A 22,217-nucleotide genomic window follows, 5' to 3' on the forward strand; every position below is an offset into this window, starting at 1 on the left:
AATGTAGAAAATAAGTTAAAGACTTGTGTATGTTTGCGAAGTAGGTCCGCACCCCTCGGTGGTCGGCCTAAGACTGATTAGGCTTCACCTCGCTGTAGGTTGATCGGTTAACAACGGTGTCCCATCAGCCGTGACGTTCCGCTTTACCGACTACCCGACTTTACTCGAATTTTATATTATTCGATTAAAATTTATTCAATTACAACCTTGGTTGGGGGTGTCTGAAACCCCAAAAGTCATGACCCCGCGAGAACAAAAAAATGTCCAGACCTTTTGTATCTGTAGTCACCGGCGCGGCGTGTGTCACGTTTTAAAACAATGCAGAAGCGATTGAAAGGCGTGATCGGAAGTTGGTTCGTTTTATAGAACGGGGTAGGTCCATCGAGAGATAAAGTCATTGTTAAGTAACAAGCATGCGAATGGTAACGTCAAATAATATTAAGTTACGAATTCCACTGGGTAATGCCGAGTCTGACGGTGGAAATCGATTTCCGCGACAACTAGTTTCTGCTTCGCATTTCCCCCTTCGACCAATCCTCCTCGATTCACGGGAGGCGATGTTACCCTGTCCCTCCACCATCATCGAGAATCTCATTTTCCTCTTCTTTCCCCGAAGCCGGTGATTCCTCTCGTTTCAACCCGCTGCCTTTGGTGATTCGTTAATTGCAAACGACGAGTAAAAGAATCCACAACGGAAGATCGATAGACATTTCCCTAATTTCCGATGAAAGGAAACTCTCAGCGAATTTCAGTTTCATTAATTTACCAAGATCCTTACCCTTATCAACGAACCTCCTGGCGGAAAGTCTCGCTGGAAAATTCCAATCACGCAGCGAAAAGAAAAATTTTTATCGACGCCGTTCGATGAATATCAAATCGAACGCTGATTGTTATTCACCGGGTTCGAAAAATATTGCGCCGCTCGCGAATTAACTCTTTCAGCTTGGAAATTTTAGAATGAAATAAAAGATTGACATTGCAAAAAAAAGAATTGTATTCAATCTTTGAGTCTACAGTAAAAATTAATTTTTCTAGATGATAGAATTAGCATTTAATAATATAGTATCCGTATTATAATATTTGTTTTTTAATAATCCTGTTGTGAATATGTTTTACGAAGGTAGGAAACATCGGACGCGAGTAGATTTATAGAGTTGCTTACAATAAGGCTAATCTGATTCAATAATCTCGCTGTTGAACTCTCTTTATACGTATCATCGAAAAGCACCCTGTGTAATCGTGCTTTGGTGCTGCTACTACCGGAAACTCCAAAGCATCGTTATCTCCGTAAGCGTGGAGTTTCTATCCTCTGATCGTTTAATATCCCTCAAGGGCTCTCATAACTGCTATTCGTGGCTCATTATCCACGATAAACGATCGATGGAACGCGGTTTCGACGTAAGCTTTGATAATTCGATTTGACGACTTTCTATTAGAAATATCAAACAATGAAATTTTACCGACAAAAAAATTTACCATCCACTTTCATGGAATATATATTTAAATTGATATATCTTGGGTGCTATTTCGTGATACTTTTAACATGATAAAATCATGCCAGACTTTTTATGTATGATTATCATGTAGGATCTGAAAAATTTGGGTCACTTTTGTAGACAATGGTACAGAGGATATACGGAGAAATTGTTATTGCATCAATTACAAATTGTCTGTATATTTGACTTGACTAATAGTAATAATAGTAGTAACCTTAATCATTGTAATCATAATGTACCGCATGGTAATAGTCATTAATGACACGTACGGATAGATAGAATAATCATAACAATAATTGCAATCATAAACTACAGCAATTAATAATTATAATAATATTTAAGAAATAATAATAATAATCATCACTACCATCTTTGGGAAACAATGTGCAAGATGATAAAAGATTCAAGGTAACTGGATGGAAGTTACGAAATAAATCAAAGGAACCGAAAGTGACGAAGGAATAAAAGAAAATGAAATATCGTTTTTCTTCGCACGAAATTAATAGCGTGAGAATTTCTGCTTTTCTTTTTTATGGAAGTAATATTATTGTTTATAATATTGGAGTTCCCTGTCATTCGTAAATAACCGTCCATACATTAATAACATTCAGCCAAAAAATTCGATCGTTCTATTAAATCGCATACACGCGCGCGCGCACCCTCTGTTCCTTTTTTTCTTTTCCATCCAAGCTCAATAAAAAAACTTTCCTTTACTTTTTCTTTCGTTCGAAAAAACAGTCTTTCGTTGCACTAATTACATATCCTCCTCTTTGCAACTACCCCCGGGGGCCGTCGAAAAAATACACCTTTTTGTTGCACTTGAAAATATTGCGAATAATAACGCTTGAATTATGTTTGAATAATATTCGTAAAAAGCTTCGAAACGTATGCTTTCCTTCTTCCTTTTTAAATAAATAAGTATATTATATTATCCCACTTATCACATACCACGTCATATATTTATTTATATACAAATAAATAAATGAGTGTACAATACTACGTGTTTATTTAAAAAATTTCATGAAACTTTCATTCATAAATTATTGCTAAGGATTTATTACATTTTCAAGAATTCAAAAATGATTCGAAAAATGATTAAAAAGTGAGTAGAAACGGAAAAGGAACTTTGATAAGTAATTTACATGAATGAAATATACAATTACAAAAAGAAAATCCAAGTCATAACGAGTTCGCTATCAGAGTCGCAAAGATATGTTTAATTAAAATCATTTCGCATCATCGAATCGTCAATTTAATCTATGATTTTCTAAATAAACGACGATAGCGAACATGTATAAAAAAAAAATGCAACGCTTCTCACTTCACTTTCGATTCATTGTTATCGTACGAAATATCAATTGTAAAATGAAATCGCCTTAAAATTACACACTGAACCATTCAAACTAAAATTACTTCTAGTGGAAAGTTCCGTGCGAAAAACATTCATTGACGAGTAATAAAGACAGGCATTATCTACGCTGCATACGTTAATTAATGTGGTATATACGCTCGGGTGCAACATAGGCTTCTTTTAATTAATATTATATTAATTTCGTAAGATACTTTAGTTGCACGCGAGTATATCAAGTTCTTAATAATTTCAAACATTGTATAACTTTGCGTGTATCAGAATTTATTATATTCTCTATCTTAATTATAGATGTTGCGTAATTTCGAATTATCCGAGAAGAAAATTATTATTTTTTATATTATACGAAATTATAAACTTACAAATATACGCTATTTCTTCGATTCGTAATAGCACGTCTAATATTGTATTTATGATCATTGTACATCAATCGTCAGGAATAAATCGTACAACATACACAGTGTGTTCTAATTTCAAGTGTACACAACTTCGTTATTTCCTCGATTATTTATTCATAAGTATAACAAAATTTATTATACAAAATGCTGTTAATTGTGCGTTGCAAAATAGATGCAACAAAAGATATAGTTGCACTTGAAAAAAAGAAGAAAGAAGGGATGTCGTATTATTCTTAATTTTTGTACAAACAATTTTGTTATGTTATATATATAAATAATTTGAGGAAATAACGATAGCGTAAACGTTGTAAACTGGTAATATTATACTTGCGAATGTCGCTTCGCAAAGAGGAGGGTGCAAGTAGAACATAAGAAGCATATTAGTAAATACCTTAAAAAAAGAAAATTTGTTTTTCTTTGTATGTTATCACTTTACATTTGAAAAACTCTTAATATAAATCTACTAATTGTAAAAATGCAATTTATCCGACGCCATGCATCACACATCATCGTATTATCATCGTCATCGTCGTTACTTTAAATCGTAGAAATGACATAAAAATCCTTCGCTTACTAAAAACTATACAGTTAATAACATTAGTAGTTACTTTTCTTCCCTTATTCCTAATTTTTCATTATTACAATATTGTGTTTTTTTTTCTTCTTTCAAGTCGATATTGGTATTTTTTTTCATTTTCCATCTGAAAGGACTTTTTCTAATATGAACTTTTTGATACGATAATAATATACGTGATTATGATCGATTGGATATTATAAAAGCTTTACGAACAAGTTAAAATTATGTCAAGTGTGTTATCATGTTCTTTTCTTATCGATGAAAAAAAAAAGAAACGAATCCGCTTACTTAATTGAGAATTATTTCAAATACGTATATTGTACATATTTTTTTCTTTTTTTTCACCACAATTGATCTTTCATTGTTGCGCGCGCGGTCTTTATTACCCATATTCTCTCAGTGTAAACAGCAAAAAATTCATTCACACTTGTTTTGCTCGCGTATTTGCACCTTACAATTATCAAAACAGTTCGCGCACTGTTTTGTTGTCATAAAAAAGTTCACCCACTTGTGTTAAAAACTTGTTCCGGAAGGTCTCTTTTTTTTTTTTACTTTTCTTATTTTCTTATACAGACGAAAGCATCAATACTGCGCGATCTTTCTGCATCTACAACAATAATACGTCGGTAATGCTTCTATTATGGATCGTTAATATCTTACTATGTCTATTTGTTTATTAACTTATCCCGGATCAAAAGTTTTAGCTTGCTCTTCAGTCATGCAACACTACTTTTCGAATCATTTTCTAATATTTCGTTCTTTCTTAAACAGTCAGGCCTTCCAAGGTATAAAAGAAAACGATACATTGAAAGATATCCGAGCAAACGATAAAATAATTGTTATAAAAAGTATAATAAAATTGTGTGCATATATCCATTTGTTTATTTATTCTCTTCTATGAAGAAAAGTATTACCTGAGGAAGGAACCATTATTTTTCTTATTTTTTCTTTCATATGCTAAATCGTATCGCGCAAGATGAAGCGTTAAGAGAGCTGAGAAATTGTTTCATGCGAAGATTTACAAATATTAATATACCTTGCATAGTTTTCAAAAAGATTCTAAGATACTGTTGGAACCTTTCGTCGTATATTTCGTTTTTATCGATTATTAACGAGCAATTACTCGAGCAAAAGTGTCGATATTGATTATTATAATGATCTTTTTGAAAAGAATAATAATGATTATGATGGTGATGATGGTGATGGTGATAATGACGATAATAATGACGATGACGGCGATGGTGATGGTGATGATGATGACGACGACAGTGACAACAACAATGATAATGATGACGATGACGATTATAATAAGACTGAAAGTGATATTCATGATAATGGTGTCGACTGCGATGCAAACATTTCTTGTTTTCCATGGCGTTCTTAAATCCTGGCAGTGAAAAACGAGTTAACATGAATGGCGACGATGTATATCTTGGTATATACGATAGATTGTTTGCTCTTATTGGTGATGATAACTTCTGGGCCAGATTCGGCCTTATTCGGGATCACCAGTTAGCCATGCCAGGTTTATTTAATGTCATGAAGTAAATCTGGCACGAACTTCCACCTTTTGCTGATGAGAAAAATACCTGAAAAACACAAAGGAATTCGTGTCATTACAAATAAATGAAAATATTTTAAGTAAACCAAGTTATTGCCCCTATAAATACCTTATCATTACGCTCGCAAAGGAACTTGAGCCGTTGAGCTTTCTTGTGCATGAATACACCATCGAGGTGCCCGCTCTCTACGCTTCTAATCTCAATAGCTTTATTACCCCAGCCCATAATCTGCCCTGTGCCAATGTAGGCAACACTCGTAGGCATCTCACCCCATTGAAGGACCATGGTTTTCGAAACTCTACCGTATGTGTTTACGTATACACCTTCATTGTCGTAGCATAACAATAACTGCATACCATTGCTATTTGGTAATGCGACAATGCAATGTGGACAAATAGGACCCTGAGTCTGTAATTTAAAAATATATTGTTACTACAACTACAGAGGATGACTGTTTCGATATTTCAATCGTCTTTGAAGAAAATCTTACATGTTTTGGTAGATAAATATCGTAAACGGTAGCAGAATCCAAATCAACAGCGTGAAAACCATCAGCACTACCATAGATAACCTTCAACCTTGTACCTTCTTCTATAGTAAGGTCGACGAGAAGTGGTCTATGCGCTAGTTCACCGAACGATTTAAAAGCCATAAATTTGTGGTATGGTTTTGGCGCCCAAGCATAAATCTCTATGGAATCCTTTAGCGCGATGACCAGAAACTTTATTCTTTCGTATTTAACTATTTTAAAGTGTACCGCGCCTTGAAGGTCGCCAACGTTAATCCATCCATTGCGTCGTTCCACTTGCTGTAAAAATGAAATTCGAATGTATCGGATAGACCTTAGTGTGAATAAAAATATACTTTGAGGTTTCATAAAGAACTTACATCACTGTGTCCGTCGGTTCTTAAAATCTTACTCTTCAACCAGGAAAGATAATACACCCGTACTCGATTCTTCTTCCCACTAATTGTAACCAAAATATTTTGACCTTCAAGAACCTCCATTTGTTGAAATCGTCTTCTACTTATTAACTGATAAACTTTGCCTTGTCCGCTTCTATCCAGCAGCATAAGACCATTCTCCGTACCAATTAATAAATTTACTCCTGTAAGCATACGGATATTACGTTAAATTAGTAACGCGAACATACATAGATATTTCATAGAGATTAAACATACTCACCCCATAGTGCAGCACAGAGAATTTCACTGTTGAAACGTTTCTTGTATTTGCGTATCTCTGGTGTATCAGACGCAAGATCATGACTGGTCGGAGTTACATTAACATTCACGTGAGATTCCCTTCTGGCTGGTCCGGCACCGAATCCAAAAGTCAGGAAAGATCTCTGCTTCTGTTGAAGCGCAAATGGGGGTGGTGATTTAACTGCTTGGCGATACTGTAACAAAATATACTTTGAGATTCCGCTCGGCTAGAAATCGGATGTTAAATAAATCAAACCATTAAAGAGAGAGTTATATTACTGTAATTAATAGTGCTACGAAGAAAACCAGTAAAACGGTATTAAAGAGAGAATTAGAAGAAAAATATTATAGGTAGATATGTACGATGAAATCGCATGCAGTTAGAATTATATAAAGTTCACACAAGAAAATTAATGAAGAGATATAAAGTTTCTTTAAGAATTCAATATAATCGTATGTAGTGAAAGAAATCTCAGACTGTTATCAATTTCCTTAACCAGTTCTACAAGAAGAAATCAATAACACAATGTTCTACATAGTAATACGAGCATACAATTAATTAATAACTATACTGAAAAAGAGAAATGGAAAAGGAAAGGAGAGGGCAAGATTGGTCAATAAAACTACCTAGCAGGCCCGTGTCTGATTGTTAGGGATAGACTGGATCAAAGCAGTGATGGACATTAGGACAATCTTTCGTTTAACGTGTTAATTCCTAATTGATCTGTGTTTTGTAATTGCCCTGATGCCCATGTCCCTGATATACGAGGTTGAGAAAGTAGAAAGGTGTGATCCCTTTGTGATGACATATGCAGTGATTGTGGTCACAAAAACAAGCAGAAACTCCAGAAAAGATTGTAACAAATGAGATATGAAGCAGAAAGATACATAAACAGTGAGAGAAATAAAGGACAGGTGAGATAAATGAAGGACATAAAAAACATCATATCATAATTGATATCAGGTGTGTGGCACCAAGGACAGATGTACAAGAAAATCAAAACGAGGACAGCATGAATTACGTGTATAGAAAACTGGCATTCCATACATGAAACATTAAGAGTGATAGAAGAAATTTTTTATTGTTATTTCTTTCATAGGATTTCCTGCATAGGAGGAAAGACATTCTCATTTGATAAACATATTATTGCAAAAAGAAGGCAGAAAAGCAACACTGAATGGTAAATCGATATCGAATGGGTACTTACATTGCAATTAGTATTGGGATTGGAATGGTCAGTAGAAAGGGCCCTGCTCTTCGGATTAAAGCTCCCACGTGTCCCACAACACACAACAGAATTCTGAATTAGTCACGTTGACAGACGATATGGGACTGTTTTGTACGGGGTTTTTCGTGTAAAATACAATGGACAAAACGGATGATTCAAACATAATGATTTTCTTACGACTTCGGCCACCAAAGTACGTATTTTTATACAATTCGTGTCCTTTATAGAAGTATGAAAAATTAATTATCTGCCAGAGTGATTAAACCTTTCACTGGCGACCTCCATTGCGGTAGAAAAACGATCTGTGTGCTAATTTAGTAATTAATTATATTTAAAACGTACTTTTATTTTCGTTTCAGAGGAATAATTGAAATTTATGACTGCGACATCTGGGCTGGGTTTAAAGGGCGTTAAGAAAGTAATGGTCATAAAGATGATTCTCCAAATCATGGTGGGTGGATATTACCGATGATCTGATAATTAAGGAGAAGTGAATTTTCAATCAAATAAACATTACACTTGTGGGAACTATTATAACTTTTGTCCCATGCATTTTTCTCTTGTATTCTCGAATTCAACGACGTTCGATTTATATATAGAAAAAATTCGATTCTAAGACTATAATTGTGCAAAAATAATACTATGATAGTAATGCAAAAAGAGCAAAGATCCTACGAAGCGTTCAATGATAAATCAAACATAGAAAGTATTTCTTCTTTTCAAGTAATTTTTAACAATGTACAGAACAAAAATACTATGTGCATGATGAACTTAGTGACGGCTAAAAAGAAAGCAAAAATTTCATCTAGTTCACTGTTCACATTTGCGAGAAAGAAAGTGGAATACGAATACGAAACGAAATAAAAAAAAAAAATAAAATAAAATAGACATAACACCGATCACAGAATGAAGAATTGCACGAAGAACACAAAAAAGATCGAAGCTTCAATGAATTCTACCGAAAAAAGCAGTACTTTGTATTTTTACAAATTGTCTGATCTATTCGATAACGTCTTCGAATCAAAAGTGTTCGATTGTTTCACAATTTACCGCTTTTCCTCGATAGTGGCTGTGTTCATTATATTTCTTTCAATGCACTGGAAACGTACATTCAATGAAAGATACATCTCTTATAGAGATATATGAACATGAACGAACCATTAAACGTATGAGTGCATTAACGTATACGTAGAAAGAACGTGATAAAAATGATATATAAATATGATCCAACCTCCTCGCTGGTAGTTTTGTCCTGTCGTTGACCCGGCGATGATGTGAGAAGATCCGGCAAGACAGAGCTAGGTCGAGATCCAGGGGATGAATCTGATCTCTGGAAATCAGCTCCACCGCCTGCACCTCTTGGACGATCGCTGCTTTCTCGATTCTGTAATGGAATCAATTTACGTTTAAATCGATCATTTCAGTGGGAAACAAAGATCAAAGAAAAAATATGGAACGAAATCTGCTTGAAGATTAACACCTGAATTTTGATTCTACAAAAGAAAAATCCTCCATAAATGCGTTTCATTTAATTTCTCTTAACGTGAAATCAAAAAATTAGCTTAGGAAGAGTCGGGGAGAGACCAACCCCGAACCTCCTATTTCCCTGCAATTCTCCTGGACTCAAAATAAAGATTAAATTTTAAATTGTCCCTTTAATTCCTTAATATTGAAGGCAAGATTAACTAAGGGAAGGCTAAATTATCACGATAAGATCTTATATCGTTCCTGGTGACCTGTTAGAAATAAAAACGTAGTCTTAAAAGCATAGAAAAGAAATACGCATTTACGTTACAAAGGATCTTTTAAATTATGTCATTTAAGAACAAGAAGACCGGTCGAGATGGGCCACCTTCTTTTGCATTAAACGTTATAATGATTTTAGCTCTCTAAACGACTTTTTTTTCCAACGCTGCCCAACTAAACGACTGCATTTTTAAATTCAGGTTTTAATACCATCAAGCAGACTGTGAATTAATAAAAAAAAAAAAAAAGAAAATTGATCAAACATTAAATGGAAAAATCGATAGACATAAAGGAGCACAGAAAAGGAAAGGAATCTTTATGAAATGATAGGCAACGAGAATCAGGATCGAAGATTACTATCAAAATGTCGACAAAAAAATAGTGCAAGCAAAAAATGGGGGGGGGAAAATGAAAATGGGTGTAAGATAAGCAATAGATGAAGTAATTACTCAGGCAAATATGAATAAACTTGACTAAATCAATAAATCTATACATCAGTACTAACGATAAAGCTTAACAGAAATAAATGAACATTGAACATTTCTTTCTCACGTACTAATTAAAAAAGAAAGAATCTATACATCAGTATAACTAAGCTTAATATCTGAAAAGAACATCTTTACACACTTAAATTGTAAAAAGTACACAGTGCAGAACACAAAATAAAATGCATTCATGCATCAAATATATCTGAATGAATAAAAATCGCTTGGATATTCGTATCGTCTATCTACTACACAGCTAAACATATAATAAATAGTACATACGTTTCTGAAAATAACAATGTAAGCATAGAATAAGCAGCTTCTTTTCTCTTTGTACTAATTAAATTAGTAAAGCGTGCAACATGATAAAATATCAAATTTCCTATGAAGATATATCGGTTGTACATAGATTTAAATCTACAGGATGTTAAAAAAAGAAAAGGTTCAGGACCTTAAGGGTAGATAATGACAGAATTTTCGAATAAAATTTTATCTAAATAATTTTCATATAAAAATTGAAGATTATTAGAATAAAAATTTATTCATTATTCGAAACAAGTTGTACTGAACAGGGGTCGACAAACTGATACCGTTCTCCATAATTTCCGTAGGTTTAATTCTAAGGGTGACGTTTATCACCCCCATTTATTAAAATTTTTTTTCTTCATCTCTTGAGTGTTATCTACTCCTAAAATTCTGAATCATTTTTTTAACAGCCTGCATACATACAACTCAAGTGTTGCGATAGATTTATCGTGTAACTCTTTTAGACTTTTATCCTTAACGCAATACATTACACATTCTACTACCACTGTGTACAAAATGTTTTGTACGAACACGAAACCGAATTATTGACTCGCAAGAAATATTATGTAAGTAACACGCGATATCTGTAAATAAAAGGAACTATGTTACTTGCCTAACATTCCTTGTTAGTACAATAGTCGAAACAATGGATAGTATAACTGAAAATCCGTAATTTCATTATAAGGTACATAATCACTTAGGCTTAAATTACAACAAATAAAGGATTTGTTTTAACGACAAACAATGTTCAAGATAAGTATCATTGATCGATACTTTCTCGAACGATTATCAAGAGAAATGCTGAAAAATGTCATTTAGCATATACATATATTTAATTCACTATACAAGAATAAGCGCAATTAAATTAAATAATTTTATTATTTATTGTGGCATCAATATTAGGCTGTATCGTATGAAATGATAGATTTTGAAACATAGAAAATCTGACACGATGGTCGGACTGTCTACATTTCAAGATTGTCCACTAGATATGATACAACTAAATAATCAGATACTTCAGGGAAACAGAAGAAAAAAGAACATAAAAGATGACCAACATTGCTGCATTTGTACATTAGTTTTATGAATAACGATGAAAGAACACAAAACGCACTTCGTATTATACCCAAGACAAAGCATGCTTGTGACACATGCTGCGATATAACAATACACAAACATATATATATATCACATACGACGATTGGTAAACATGAGCAATCATGCAAAAAAGACAATCAATTTCGATGACAAGGTATCGAACCGTACGCACTCACGAGGACGTGTGTGAAGGTGTAACGCACACCCGCACCCACGCACGCACGTACGCATACATTTGTATGTATGAATAAAAGTTAACATATTCCATGTTATCCTGGATTTATGGTGGCAATTCCTTTATATTTTTCTGTGGGTACTGTTTCTTGTTTCCTTTTCCTATAAAATAATGATTTCTCTTCGGTACGATCTTGATTCACGACCGTGCAATTTCCAAGCTCAATGATATTTAAGAAAACAAAAAAGAAAAAAATAGAGAAGAAAGGAAAATGTTAACACAGAACACACGCACACAGGATCCGCATAAAAACGATTAGTTTTTCTTTTCTTCTTTTTAAGCTGCATGAGCCTGATTCATTGATAACGATATCCCCTTTGTTTAATGCTTCTTTGTATATTAAGATTCTTGCATGAACATGCATCACAGATTAGCTCTTTTTTAAATCGTTATTCTGTTATCGTAACACTGTTGAATACCAATTTATAAATCCAGTGATTAGAGATCGTACATGCAGGCACAAAAAGGAAATGATACTTCATTTCGCGAGGTTTTAAGAATCGTCTATCATTAGTTGGAATGCATCGTTATACACACATTAGTATTAAAAAAAAAAATGAGAAATTAATTCACAAATGAAAGTATATATGAAATATTAATTAAATGTTAATTTAAAAGCGAATTCCTTTTTGGTATCAGTTACTTTAATATCAGAAGAAACCTAATTAATTAAGATCGAACCAAATTTCTCGTTAATTGGCTTCTTTATTAAATCCCGCGATGTTTCGTCGTGATGATCGTAGAATTCTAGTTATATACTGGTAATAATTACCAAGTATGTTTGTCCACACGGTCATGTATCGTCGAAACGAGATGAATATCTTCAAAGAAATTCCATGCGGTTATTTCTTCCTTATTAGACTTGGAATTTGAGACAATAATTGTAGAAACAAGCTTTGATGTATATAATGTTAAACGCAACAAAATTAAGGAGAATAGTGGTAGTAGTAGAAGTAATAATTAGTAATTACAGTATTATTCTCATCCTGTGGATTAATAAAAGCCATAAATGCTCATACAACAATGAATTTCGCATCAACCCGATTTTCAACAATTTACAATAATAATCTGAAAAGTTACATTCGGAAAAATTGTTAACAATAGCGATGATAGTAGAGATTATAAAAACATTTTTCGTACAATAACAACCCCCATCCTCCCCAGACTAATTCTCCACGACACTTCAAGATGAAATATTTATGATATAAATTTTCTTATCCAATATGAATGACACACATTTTACAAATGTGATTTGTTTAGTAAGGACAAACACATCATGAGTGAAGAAAATAAATCAGGTAAAGGGATTAAACGCAGAACATCGTAAAAGAAACAGTAAACAGTAAGTACAGAAAGCCTGCATTAATTGTTTATCAATAGCTTCAAGATTGATTATTAATATGCAATAAAGATTTCTTTACCGATTAAATAAGTCGCTTTTTAATGCTACCCAATAAAGTTCATGAACAATTTAATGAAATCTCAATGCAACAAACAAAACTATGAAAGCAAGGAAGAGTATTGTATATTAATAAAGTGAAAAAATGTCCTCGTCCTAAGTTATAACAATACTATTAGTAACACTATTAGCATTAGTAATTATATATGACATTAGATCCATTGTACCAAAAAATATATATAAATATAATGTATGTTATTAATATTCTAATGTATCTCCATAAAAGATTTGTGGGCCATTGTTCGAACGAACGATCTAGTTAAAAAGTAGTACAGGAGGTAATATAGTAATACTGATGATAGAATAATATTGATAATGTTAATGATTAATGTATCCTACTGATATCTGGTAAATCTGAAAAGTAAAACCAAAAAAAAAAGAAAACGTAATAAAGACAGAGGAAGGAATAATAGGAAAATGCGCCTAAAAAAGTCAAGCGTAGCTGACTAGCTTGCTATGTCGAATTATTATACATGGTTAGACATCGGAAAACTGAACGTAAAGGTCCAAGTTTCAAATATGTCTGTCAATATTTCTTTTACAATAAGATAACATAATACAAAATAAATTCACCGCGAATTCAAATATTAAATAAATATATGAATACAACATATTGCACAGAAAAAAGATAAATGAAATTGTAAAAAAAGAACATGTATGTGAGAAAGTTTTGCAAAGATCATTTCATGTCTACTTATTATTATTTGAGAAAATCTTCATATTTCTATAAAATTCAGGGAACCACTTTGAAACCAAAAACATTCACAATTCAACCTGAAATTTTACATCTATTATTCGGCCATCGAATGGCACCTTTTTCCTATTATGCAATCATTCCTTTATCCTAATAAACATCCTTTATCATAAAATAAGAAATGAAAAGTGTATAGAAATATCGACAGACATATCAGGGAGGTAGACATTTTCGAGATGGAACTTCGAAAATCCACAAAAAAAGGGTACCAAAGACCGAAGGTAGAGATTAAATATTGAAAAAAAAAAAAAAACAAAAAAAAACAGGTGATGCGGTTAAGGTGTCTTTCAGGCAAGCACACAGGCAGGGCTTTGTAGGGGGGACTGACCTGGATAACAATGGGGCTGTATTCGCTAGCCGTTGTACTGGCCGTAGATTTAATAGTTCCTGCTTCGTCAATCGCGGCCGAAACCGCGTCTGATGGTCTACAACTGCGTCTTCTCATAGTGCCATCTTTTTCACGTCCAAAGTCGAACCTTCTGCCCTCGTGTTTACTACCGAAAACGATCTCGCTCTCGGTCTTTTCCCTTCTAGGCCTTTGTAGGCCATCACGACCGAACGAAAAATCTGTCAGCACCGGTTCACCGGCGCTCACAGATGTACCTTTTTTACCAACGATACCGGCAACACTTATCTCGCTTCCACGACGATTACCACTTGAGAATATACTCGACCGCGTGAAATCGGATTTCTGTAAATATGCAGAATGCCTTGTCGAAGGGAAAAAGTCTGAATTTTCGCGACGAAAAGCTCGTGCAAACGCGCTCGACGTGTTGCCGAGCTTCGAATCGCTTTCCTGTCTTCTATGAACCGCCTTTAACTGTTGTTGTTGCTGTTGCTGTTGTTGCTTTTGATGATGTTGCTGTTGAGGATTATTATCGTACTTTCTACGGGACAATTGTTCTTGATTTTTTAAAGTTTTCTCCGATGAGGACGTTGAACGATCCTCGTTAACAGAGTGATGATTCGTTTCCGTTGTCTCTTGCGTATGCTCTTGTTGTTTCATTTTATCCAATCTATCGTTAAAACCCTGAAAGAAGCGGGTGAAATCCCACTCCTTCAGAAGGAGCTGCTCGTCTGCTTCCGAACACCGGTTGTTGCTAGCCGTCGTGGCTCGATCGTCTGACATCTGACTAAGTTTCTAGGGAGTGCGCACGAGGGTAATAAACATGATGACGACAGAAATTAAAAAAAAAAAAAGAAAAAAAGAAAATAACATACACAAAATAGGAGAGATAAAGAAATTGCGTGCGGCGATACATAACATGATATATAGCTGCGATGGCAGTGCAATGCAATGATTCAAGTGAATGGTATAATTCAAGTTACTTGCAACGGTGGTGATAATCATAAAATTATTATTATATGTTATATTGATTTACTGGATGCGATGCGCTTGATTAATGAGTTAATTAATGAAATTCTTCTTTCATAAAACGTTCACCACCGCGGCAATGCAATGTACGTGTAACGCACCACAAGTGCATATCGGAACTGTACAAAAGATTGAATTACAAGAATTCTTTTAGGACGAATAATACCGGTGAACAAATATTTCTGACTTATTACAGAATATCAATGAACACACAGATAGATACATAAACAAAGGGAAACGAGTATACGATACAATCGCTTGTATGTACTTTTACGGTCTGCAATTAAAGTCAACTGTGATTGATTGAAAGAAAAAGAAGTATTTTGAAAATGTGAAAAAATAAAAGAAAATATGTGTATATATAGACTGCTTTTGTCAAGGCGTGATTAAACGATGCAATATAAAAAGAATGTAAGAGATACATTCAATCGGTTACGAAAAAAATATATCGATCGACATTATTATTAATACATTTCGATAAATCTCACATGACACACGAAAACGACAATAAGGCTAAAAAAATGAACGTTAGCTTGCATTACGTGCTCGTATAATGTACTTACTCGTTTCATTACTAATGTACGATCCCCTGATTCCTCCTCGTCCGGTGTTGGTGGCAGTGGTCGATTTGGTGCTCCACCTGTACACATCATACAAGAAATGTCATTAATTTTATGTTTCAAACGAATAAATTATTGATAAGAATTAAATTAATTATGTTTTCTAACGTCCTACCTTTCGGCTTACCTTCAAGATGAGAATTCTGAGCATTGTGCGATGACGTAGACGACGGATCTGTAGACGGTCTGAAAGGAGAAAATTCGGGTCTGCAGCAAGGGACATAAATACGAAGAGAAAGATGATGTGGCGCACGAAGAACATGGAATGCGTGGTGTACGTTACGTGGTGAGGTAACGATGACGACGATACGAAGCACCATGTTGGAGCGTAATGAAAAATGAAACGAAACAGCATTAGTAAGATTAAGTCACAAATGTACACATGTAATAACGTTAGAAGACTTCAAGATATTCTGCTTTTTTCTACCAAGAAAATGCTTTCTCTTATTGTTACCCCAAAAAGTCTGACATGATCTGATGACATAAAAATATCACTGACGTCGACAAACAATTAGCTAATTAACTGTTCTACTTACAAAGGTTTGGGGGGATCGCTAGCAAGTAAAGTCCCATCGTTCCTCGCATTGTTTCCTCCTACATCTTCGAGATCGTCGTCGCTATCGCTCTCAACGGATAACGCCTGAAATAAAAAACAAATATTTTTGTTAGTATAACAATTTATCGCTATTTTGAATACACGAATCATAATGTACACTTGGTTCTTTGCACGCTAATCACTGCCATCTTCCCATCCAAGCTATTTCATTAGATCTTACGGTCCGAATCGATGAACTTGAATGAAATAGGAGCGTAAAGGCATTGATACTTACTTGATCAAGAATACTGGAAGACTGTGGCATTTGTTTGCTGTTTTGATCATTGCTGCTTACTGGCTGAACCAAATTTGACGTTGACGAAGCAGCAGGGCCCTTATGCTGTCTGTTGGGCCTTGGCGGGGCCTCTGGGCCCTGTGACACACCAAGCTCGTTGAGTTGAGCAGCTAGCATGTCCAAGTCCTACCACCCACACGCACACACACACAACCCCGTTAGTCACTGTTTCAAAACACCTCCGATAATATTTCTAAGTGCCCCGCCACCAACGGATAAACAAGCAAAGCTAAAAAAAATAGTGGCTGATAAGATACAAAATACTGTTCTTAAGTATTTCTTGCATGCTGCAATTGCGAGTTCTTCGATATTTTACTATTACCGTAGAAACGTAGACAAACCCACTGTTATTTAAATACAATGAACATAAACGGTAAACAGATTTTTACACAACATAATTAACCCTTTATCAAATGTTACACTTTATGACAGAGAGTTAAAGTTACAATTTAACTGTCCTGTGCAGCAGCAAAAAGGATTAACAAATATGTTGTGTCTACGCGTCTACCACGTTACAAAATTCTTCCAACAAAAGCATACATTCAGACAATTTGACCAAAGCATTCTACATGTATCTGCAGCAGTAGGACATCAACGAGACAAAAGTGTGTAAACTTATTAAAAAAGGTATTAAAATGAAACAGTATTTTGCGTGAAAATGAAGGAAGCAAAATCTATGTTACTAAAGAGAAAAAAAAAATGCTTGATTGTTTTACAGTTTACATATGTAGACAACATAGAAACAAGTGTGACTGTATGTATATGTAATATGTAAAGAATAAATTATGTGTATGTGTTCTTACCTCTGGTTTCCTTGGTGGCAGCTACGGTACATGTACACATGGAAAAAAACAAAAGCCCAATAATTCCAAATTTGAGTACAAGGCGCGCGCGCGCACACACATCCCTCCCTCCCGCCTAACCCTTTCACGTTTAATGTTTGTATGCGTGATTGTATGTCGTGTCGTGTCGTGTTCAAAGATGCAACTGAGTGCGCGCGCACTAAAAAATAAATGTGCGGCTGTGTTTGCGTGCACGCCACTGAATATGACAGCAAAATAAAGAAAATTCCGCGTGCAATTGATAAATAATTGTAAAATACCCTTGTTCGATTATAACAAAGATAGTGAATAGGAGACATAACCACATACATATGTAATAAAATATACTATACAAAAAAGAAAAAAAAAAAGTACACTAGGGTTGCTGTGAGACAGCAAGTCGGCAAAATAGAATATAAATAGCATGTGCCTTTCTACAGTTTTCATAGACCAGAGTAGTTTTTAGACTACGTTTATTAGTTCTTATTGGCGTAAAGTAAATGACGCAAAATGAGTTACAATATCCAAGGAGAGATAAGTGTTATGTGCTAATCGAATCGAGAAAACTTACCATAGGTTTAAAGACATGACTATTTCTTTGAGACGCAGCTTGACCACCGGAACCGCCGCTACCACCGCCAGAAATAAGCGGTTGATGGTTGGATGGTGGAGTTGAAACTTTGTGCGGTTGTCGTGGATCGTCTCTAGGTGTCGGAGGTAATGGCCGAGATGGTGGTTGTGGATCTGGAACTACTATATAACGCAAAGAGAATTATGTAAAATTTTAAACAACTTTAATAGTTGTTTTGTGTGAATCAAAGAAGCAACACTAATCATCGATACGCTATGAAACACACCGATCAATCTATGAGGAATTGCAGGTCGTGCAGGTGGTCCTGGTTCTGGTATATCCCTTTGAGATCTGCCACTTGGCTTTTCTTTAGCAGCAGGTGGTTGAGGAGCCACCTCTTGAGTTAAAGTTCTACCTTCTTGAATTTGTTGGAAATTCCTACGTAATGTATCACCACCTGGTGCCTGAACAATGGATGACGGTTCACCAGCCAATGCTGGTTCGTCTTCTTCATTTTCGCTACCACTATATCGATAATCATCCCTTTCTGTAACAGCAAGCAAAAAGTAATAAATAATTGTTTTAAGTTATCCGTCTCGCCCTTTCTTTCATTTTTATACCTTTCTCTTGTTTACGCTTTTTACAGCGATCGATATGATCTTTCAGTTGTATCCTAACTTGTCTTTCAGTTGGTTGGTCCCGAATAAAAGGATGTTTAAGGAGCTGCTCTGTATAAGGCCGCTGATGATAATCTTTGACTAAAACCGTTTCAATAAAACCATGGAATTTCTTCGCCCACTTTTTCGATTTGAGTCTTGGCGGTGGATTACGTGGTATCAGAAACAAAGCCTTTTATGTGAATTAAGTATAATCACCAAATTAAATTGCATCCTTTTAAATAGCATTAATAATATAAAATAAAAGAGAAATTTGATAAACTCCATTTACTTACACGCATCGGATGGAGATCGCAAAGCGGAGGCTGCGATTCAGCCATTTCTAAAGCAGTAATTCCGAGTGACCATAGGTCACTTCGATTATCATACGTGGCATCTGGATTTTCATCACAAGCTATTACTTCTGGAGCCATCCAATATGGCGTACCAATAAATGTATTTCTTCTACCTATTGTCCGATCTAATTGCGCGCTAACGCCAAAATCAACTGCAACATACAACATTTCATTTACTTAAATTACATGATCTACCAACATACGAGAGAATCGTTAAAATCTGGAGGAAGTTCTTTTAATAAATACCACGATTTGTAAACGTACCAAGCTTAACTTCCGCATTGTCGGTTAACAGAACATTCTGTCCTTTAATATCCCTGTGAATAACCTTATTGCTGTGAAGATAACTAAGTCCTCTCAATATTTCTCGTGATATATAAGCAATCCATTCCTCCTTTAAACTCTGGCCCTTAGTCGATTTGACAAGATCCGTGACGGAGCCAGCTCCGCAGTACTCCATAACCAACCATAACTGATCATCTTTCCCTGGTGATGACTTCTTCACGAAGGCACCGTAATACGTTGCTATATTTCTGTGATTTGAATACTGCAACGCGGTATAAGGGTAATTTTAATGTTTTCCTTTAACAATATGCCATTATTTCGTCGATAATTTAAAGTATATCAATACTCACCCTTTTCAACACATTTATTTCTAGCTTGATTTCTTCTTCTTCGTCCTGTAATAAATAATCATTAATAACATTTGAAATTGTAACTTACATATGTATATCGATATAATGATACCGTATATAGTTCAAAACTCTTAATTAAAACGACTAACTAGTTTCATATTCATTACAACTAGTTAGGCATTAAAATTAATGCGGTGACGAGAATTATAATTACATCTCTAACGCAAACACTTACTTCCGTGACGTCCATAACTTTGATGGCTGCCAGCTGGCCGGTTTTGGTATGACGACCCTATAAAATAAGTAAATTATTATAATTATCCTTAAACAAATTTGTAATTAAAAATAACGTTGATGAACTCTATATTTCCCCTTAACTGCGGTAAGCCTATCGCGCACGCGACTACGCGAATTACTTCCAAACCTTACATTTTAAAGAAACAGTCACATTTTGAACTTGATGCAATGATGTTATTAAATTAAAATGAACAATAATATTAGGGTGCATAGCCTTTACCCTGCTCTCTGTCTCTTTTAATAAGAGTCCAATTAAAACTAAGTTAATTGATGTTATGGGAGATGACATAATTTTCCACAATTAAGAATATTCTTTGCCATGAACTATAATAGAATAAAATATACCTTCCATAAATTAGTCTCACATACTTTAAATCTACTTATGCTTCACCTTTCATACTATCCTTCTCCTTGTGTCACCTATGATTTCTCCCTATGTACTTTTTGGGTAATACCCAAAATGTTATAATGAATAAATTTTATAATGTATACTTACTTTGTAAACTTGTCCATAAGTTCCATTTCCAACCACTTCAATCAACTCAAAGATACCTGCAGGTTCCTACAACATTGAAATAACAATAGATACTAATAATTAATTTTCTTATATTTATTTTTGTACAATTTAATAATATGTTGATTAAACAGTTGTTAGTTTAATTATAAAGACTGAATAATAATACAGGATTTCTACATTCGTTAAACAAATTATTAAGTAAAAGAAATAACTAAAATAATGTAAATTCAATAAATATTTATAAACAAATATCCGCATAAGAATATTTTAAGTACATATAAGGTACATGTTATTTCTATTCGCGTCATTAACTGTCAAAGAATGTGAATGATTCATATAAATTACTTTAAAAGTAATACAATCTCGCCGACATCAGATTTTATTAGTTTTATTTGAAATGATATTATGGAGAGAAAATTCAAGGAAATTTTCCCCACTCTTTCCATTGTCGCATTACCGAGAAGAAATAGTCATCGTATATTCCTACGAGGTTAATTACTGATCGTTACATGTATTCCAAACCTACGAAAAATGTTCGCATTGAAAAGCATCAAATGTTAAATATAAATTTTCTATATGTTAAATGAAATGCAGCAAACACATTTTATTCATTTGTGTACCTTTAAAGCATTCAGATCAATGTCGTCCAGTGAACAGTTGACGCTCGGTGCCAAATTATGCGCCATCTTGATACGCCACTTGTGTTCGTCGCGTTATCTTCCTTACTCAAGCTCACCAAATCCGTAGTCTATCTTCTTTTCAATTCGTCCGGTTATTACTCTCCTTTAGACTTTCGATCAAGCTGAATAATATACAAGATTGAAGAAAGAAGAACGTACCTTTTTTTTCTCACCTTTGCACTACACAGAACATTGAATCACTAATGATATTTTGTCACCGAATAATCCCCTAAGAACCTAATTTTAAAAGATACTTTTATAGAAATTTAACCTGCGAATCCGATGGGAAAAAAGGCAGCACACACGAAGTAATGGCACATGGCGTATTAACAAACTATAATTGATCAACGAAAAGATCAGTGTACCAATCAGATTTCAAAACAATACACCTCCATCACATTTGTTTGAAATTTTTGATAAAATATAAACATTAGTAACACGCAATCACGAACAACGTATTACACGGTCACAGCGCGAAGCGCTGGATTATCGTATCGTCATAACGGATGCAACACAATCGAGCCGAGCCCAAACACCACGGCAACAGCCGTTCTACGTCCTGTCGTACTGCTTATTGCACGCCTCTATTCCCCATCCTTTGCACTGTCGGTACTATCTTCTTCGTTCTTTAGGCGTGCGCACACATACTTTTCTGTTCTCTCTTCTTTATGCAGATAAATATTTTTACCGTCTTTGTTTTTCGTTTGCTCTCCGATTGTAAACCGCTAACTTCTTTGACGTCATCACCATGTTGAACTGTGATGGCGGCGGGCATTTTTCTTTTTGACTTTTAACAGAAAATTAAATCAATTAAAAAAAATCAGATAAATCTATTTCTTTTCTACAACATCCTTCAATGATTTATGAATATATAACATA

The 22,217-nt window shown here is 34.4% G+C and overlaps 1 protein-coding gene across 11 annotated transcripts; it reads right to left on the bottom strand.

Moving 5' to 3' along the window:
• Positions 1-1,655: 1,655 nt before the first annotated feature.
• LOC114879884 (serine/threonine-protein kinase mig-15) lies at positions 1,656-22,105 on the bottom strand. Of its 11 annotated transcripts, XM_046286330.1 has the most exons (23): positions 21,610-22,102; positions 21,498-21,518; positions 21,279-21,410; positions 20,638-20,703; positions 20,080-20,136; positions 19,845-19,889; positions 19,474-19,756; positions 19,150-19,361; positions 18,818-19,046; positions 18,484-18,744; positions 18,198-18,379; positions 17,609-17,629; positions 16,746-16,931; positions 16,452-16,555; positions 16,031-16,122; positions 15,859-15,935; positions 14,249-15,061; positions 9,069-9,221; positions 6,589-6,802; positions 6,291-6,511; positions 5,893-6,210; positions 5,511-5,810; positions 1,656-5,429 (listed from the first exon to the last, which is right to left on the bottom strand). In XM_046286330.1, the coding sequence occupies exons 3-23, from the start codon at positions 21,342-21,344 to the stop codon at positions 5,346-5,348; spliced, it is 3,984 nt and encodes a 1,327-aa protein (XP_046142286.1). In that variant the 5' UTR covers positions 21,345-21,410; positions 21,498-21,518; positions 21,610-22,102; the 3' UTR covers positions 1,656-5,345. The 11 variants fall into 11 exon arrangements, with proteins under 11 accessions (XP_046142286.1, XP_046142285.1, XP_029051077.1 ...); XM_046286329.1 differs by having other exon boundaries at positions 21,279-21,518; XM_029195244.2 differs by having other exon boundaries at positions 21,279-21,413; positions 21,498-22,102.
• Between the last annotated feature and the right edge of the window lie 112 nt (positions 22,106-22,217).

Source organism: Osmia bicornis, chromosome 6 (assembly GCF_907164935.1).
Source record: "Osmia bicornis bicornis chromosome 6, iOsmBic2.1, whole genome shotgun sequence".
NCBI lineage: Eukaryota > Metazoa > Arthropoda > Insecta > Hymenoptera > Megachilidae > Osmia > Osmia bicornis.

Coding starts and splice junctions, on each gene's coding strand:
- LOC114879884 (XM_046286330.1), bottom strand. CDS start 21,344: ATGGCGCATAATTTGGCACCGAGCGTCAACTGTTCACTGGACGACATT. Junction 15,936..16,030: donor TCTTGAAGGTAAGCCGAAAG/GTAGGACGTTAG, acceptor TGATGTGTACAG/GTGGAGCACCAAATCGACCA. Junction 6,211..6,290: donor GAACCGACGGACACAGTGAT/GTAAGTTCTTTA, acceptor TCATTTTTACAG/CAAGTGGAACGACGCAATGG.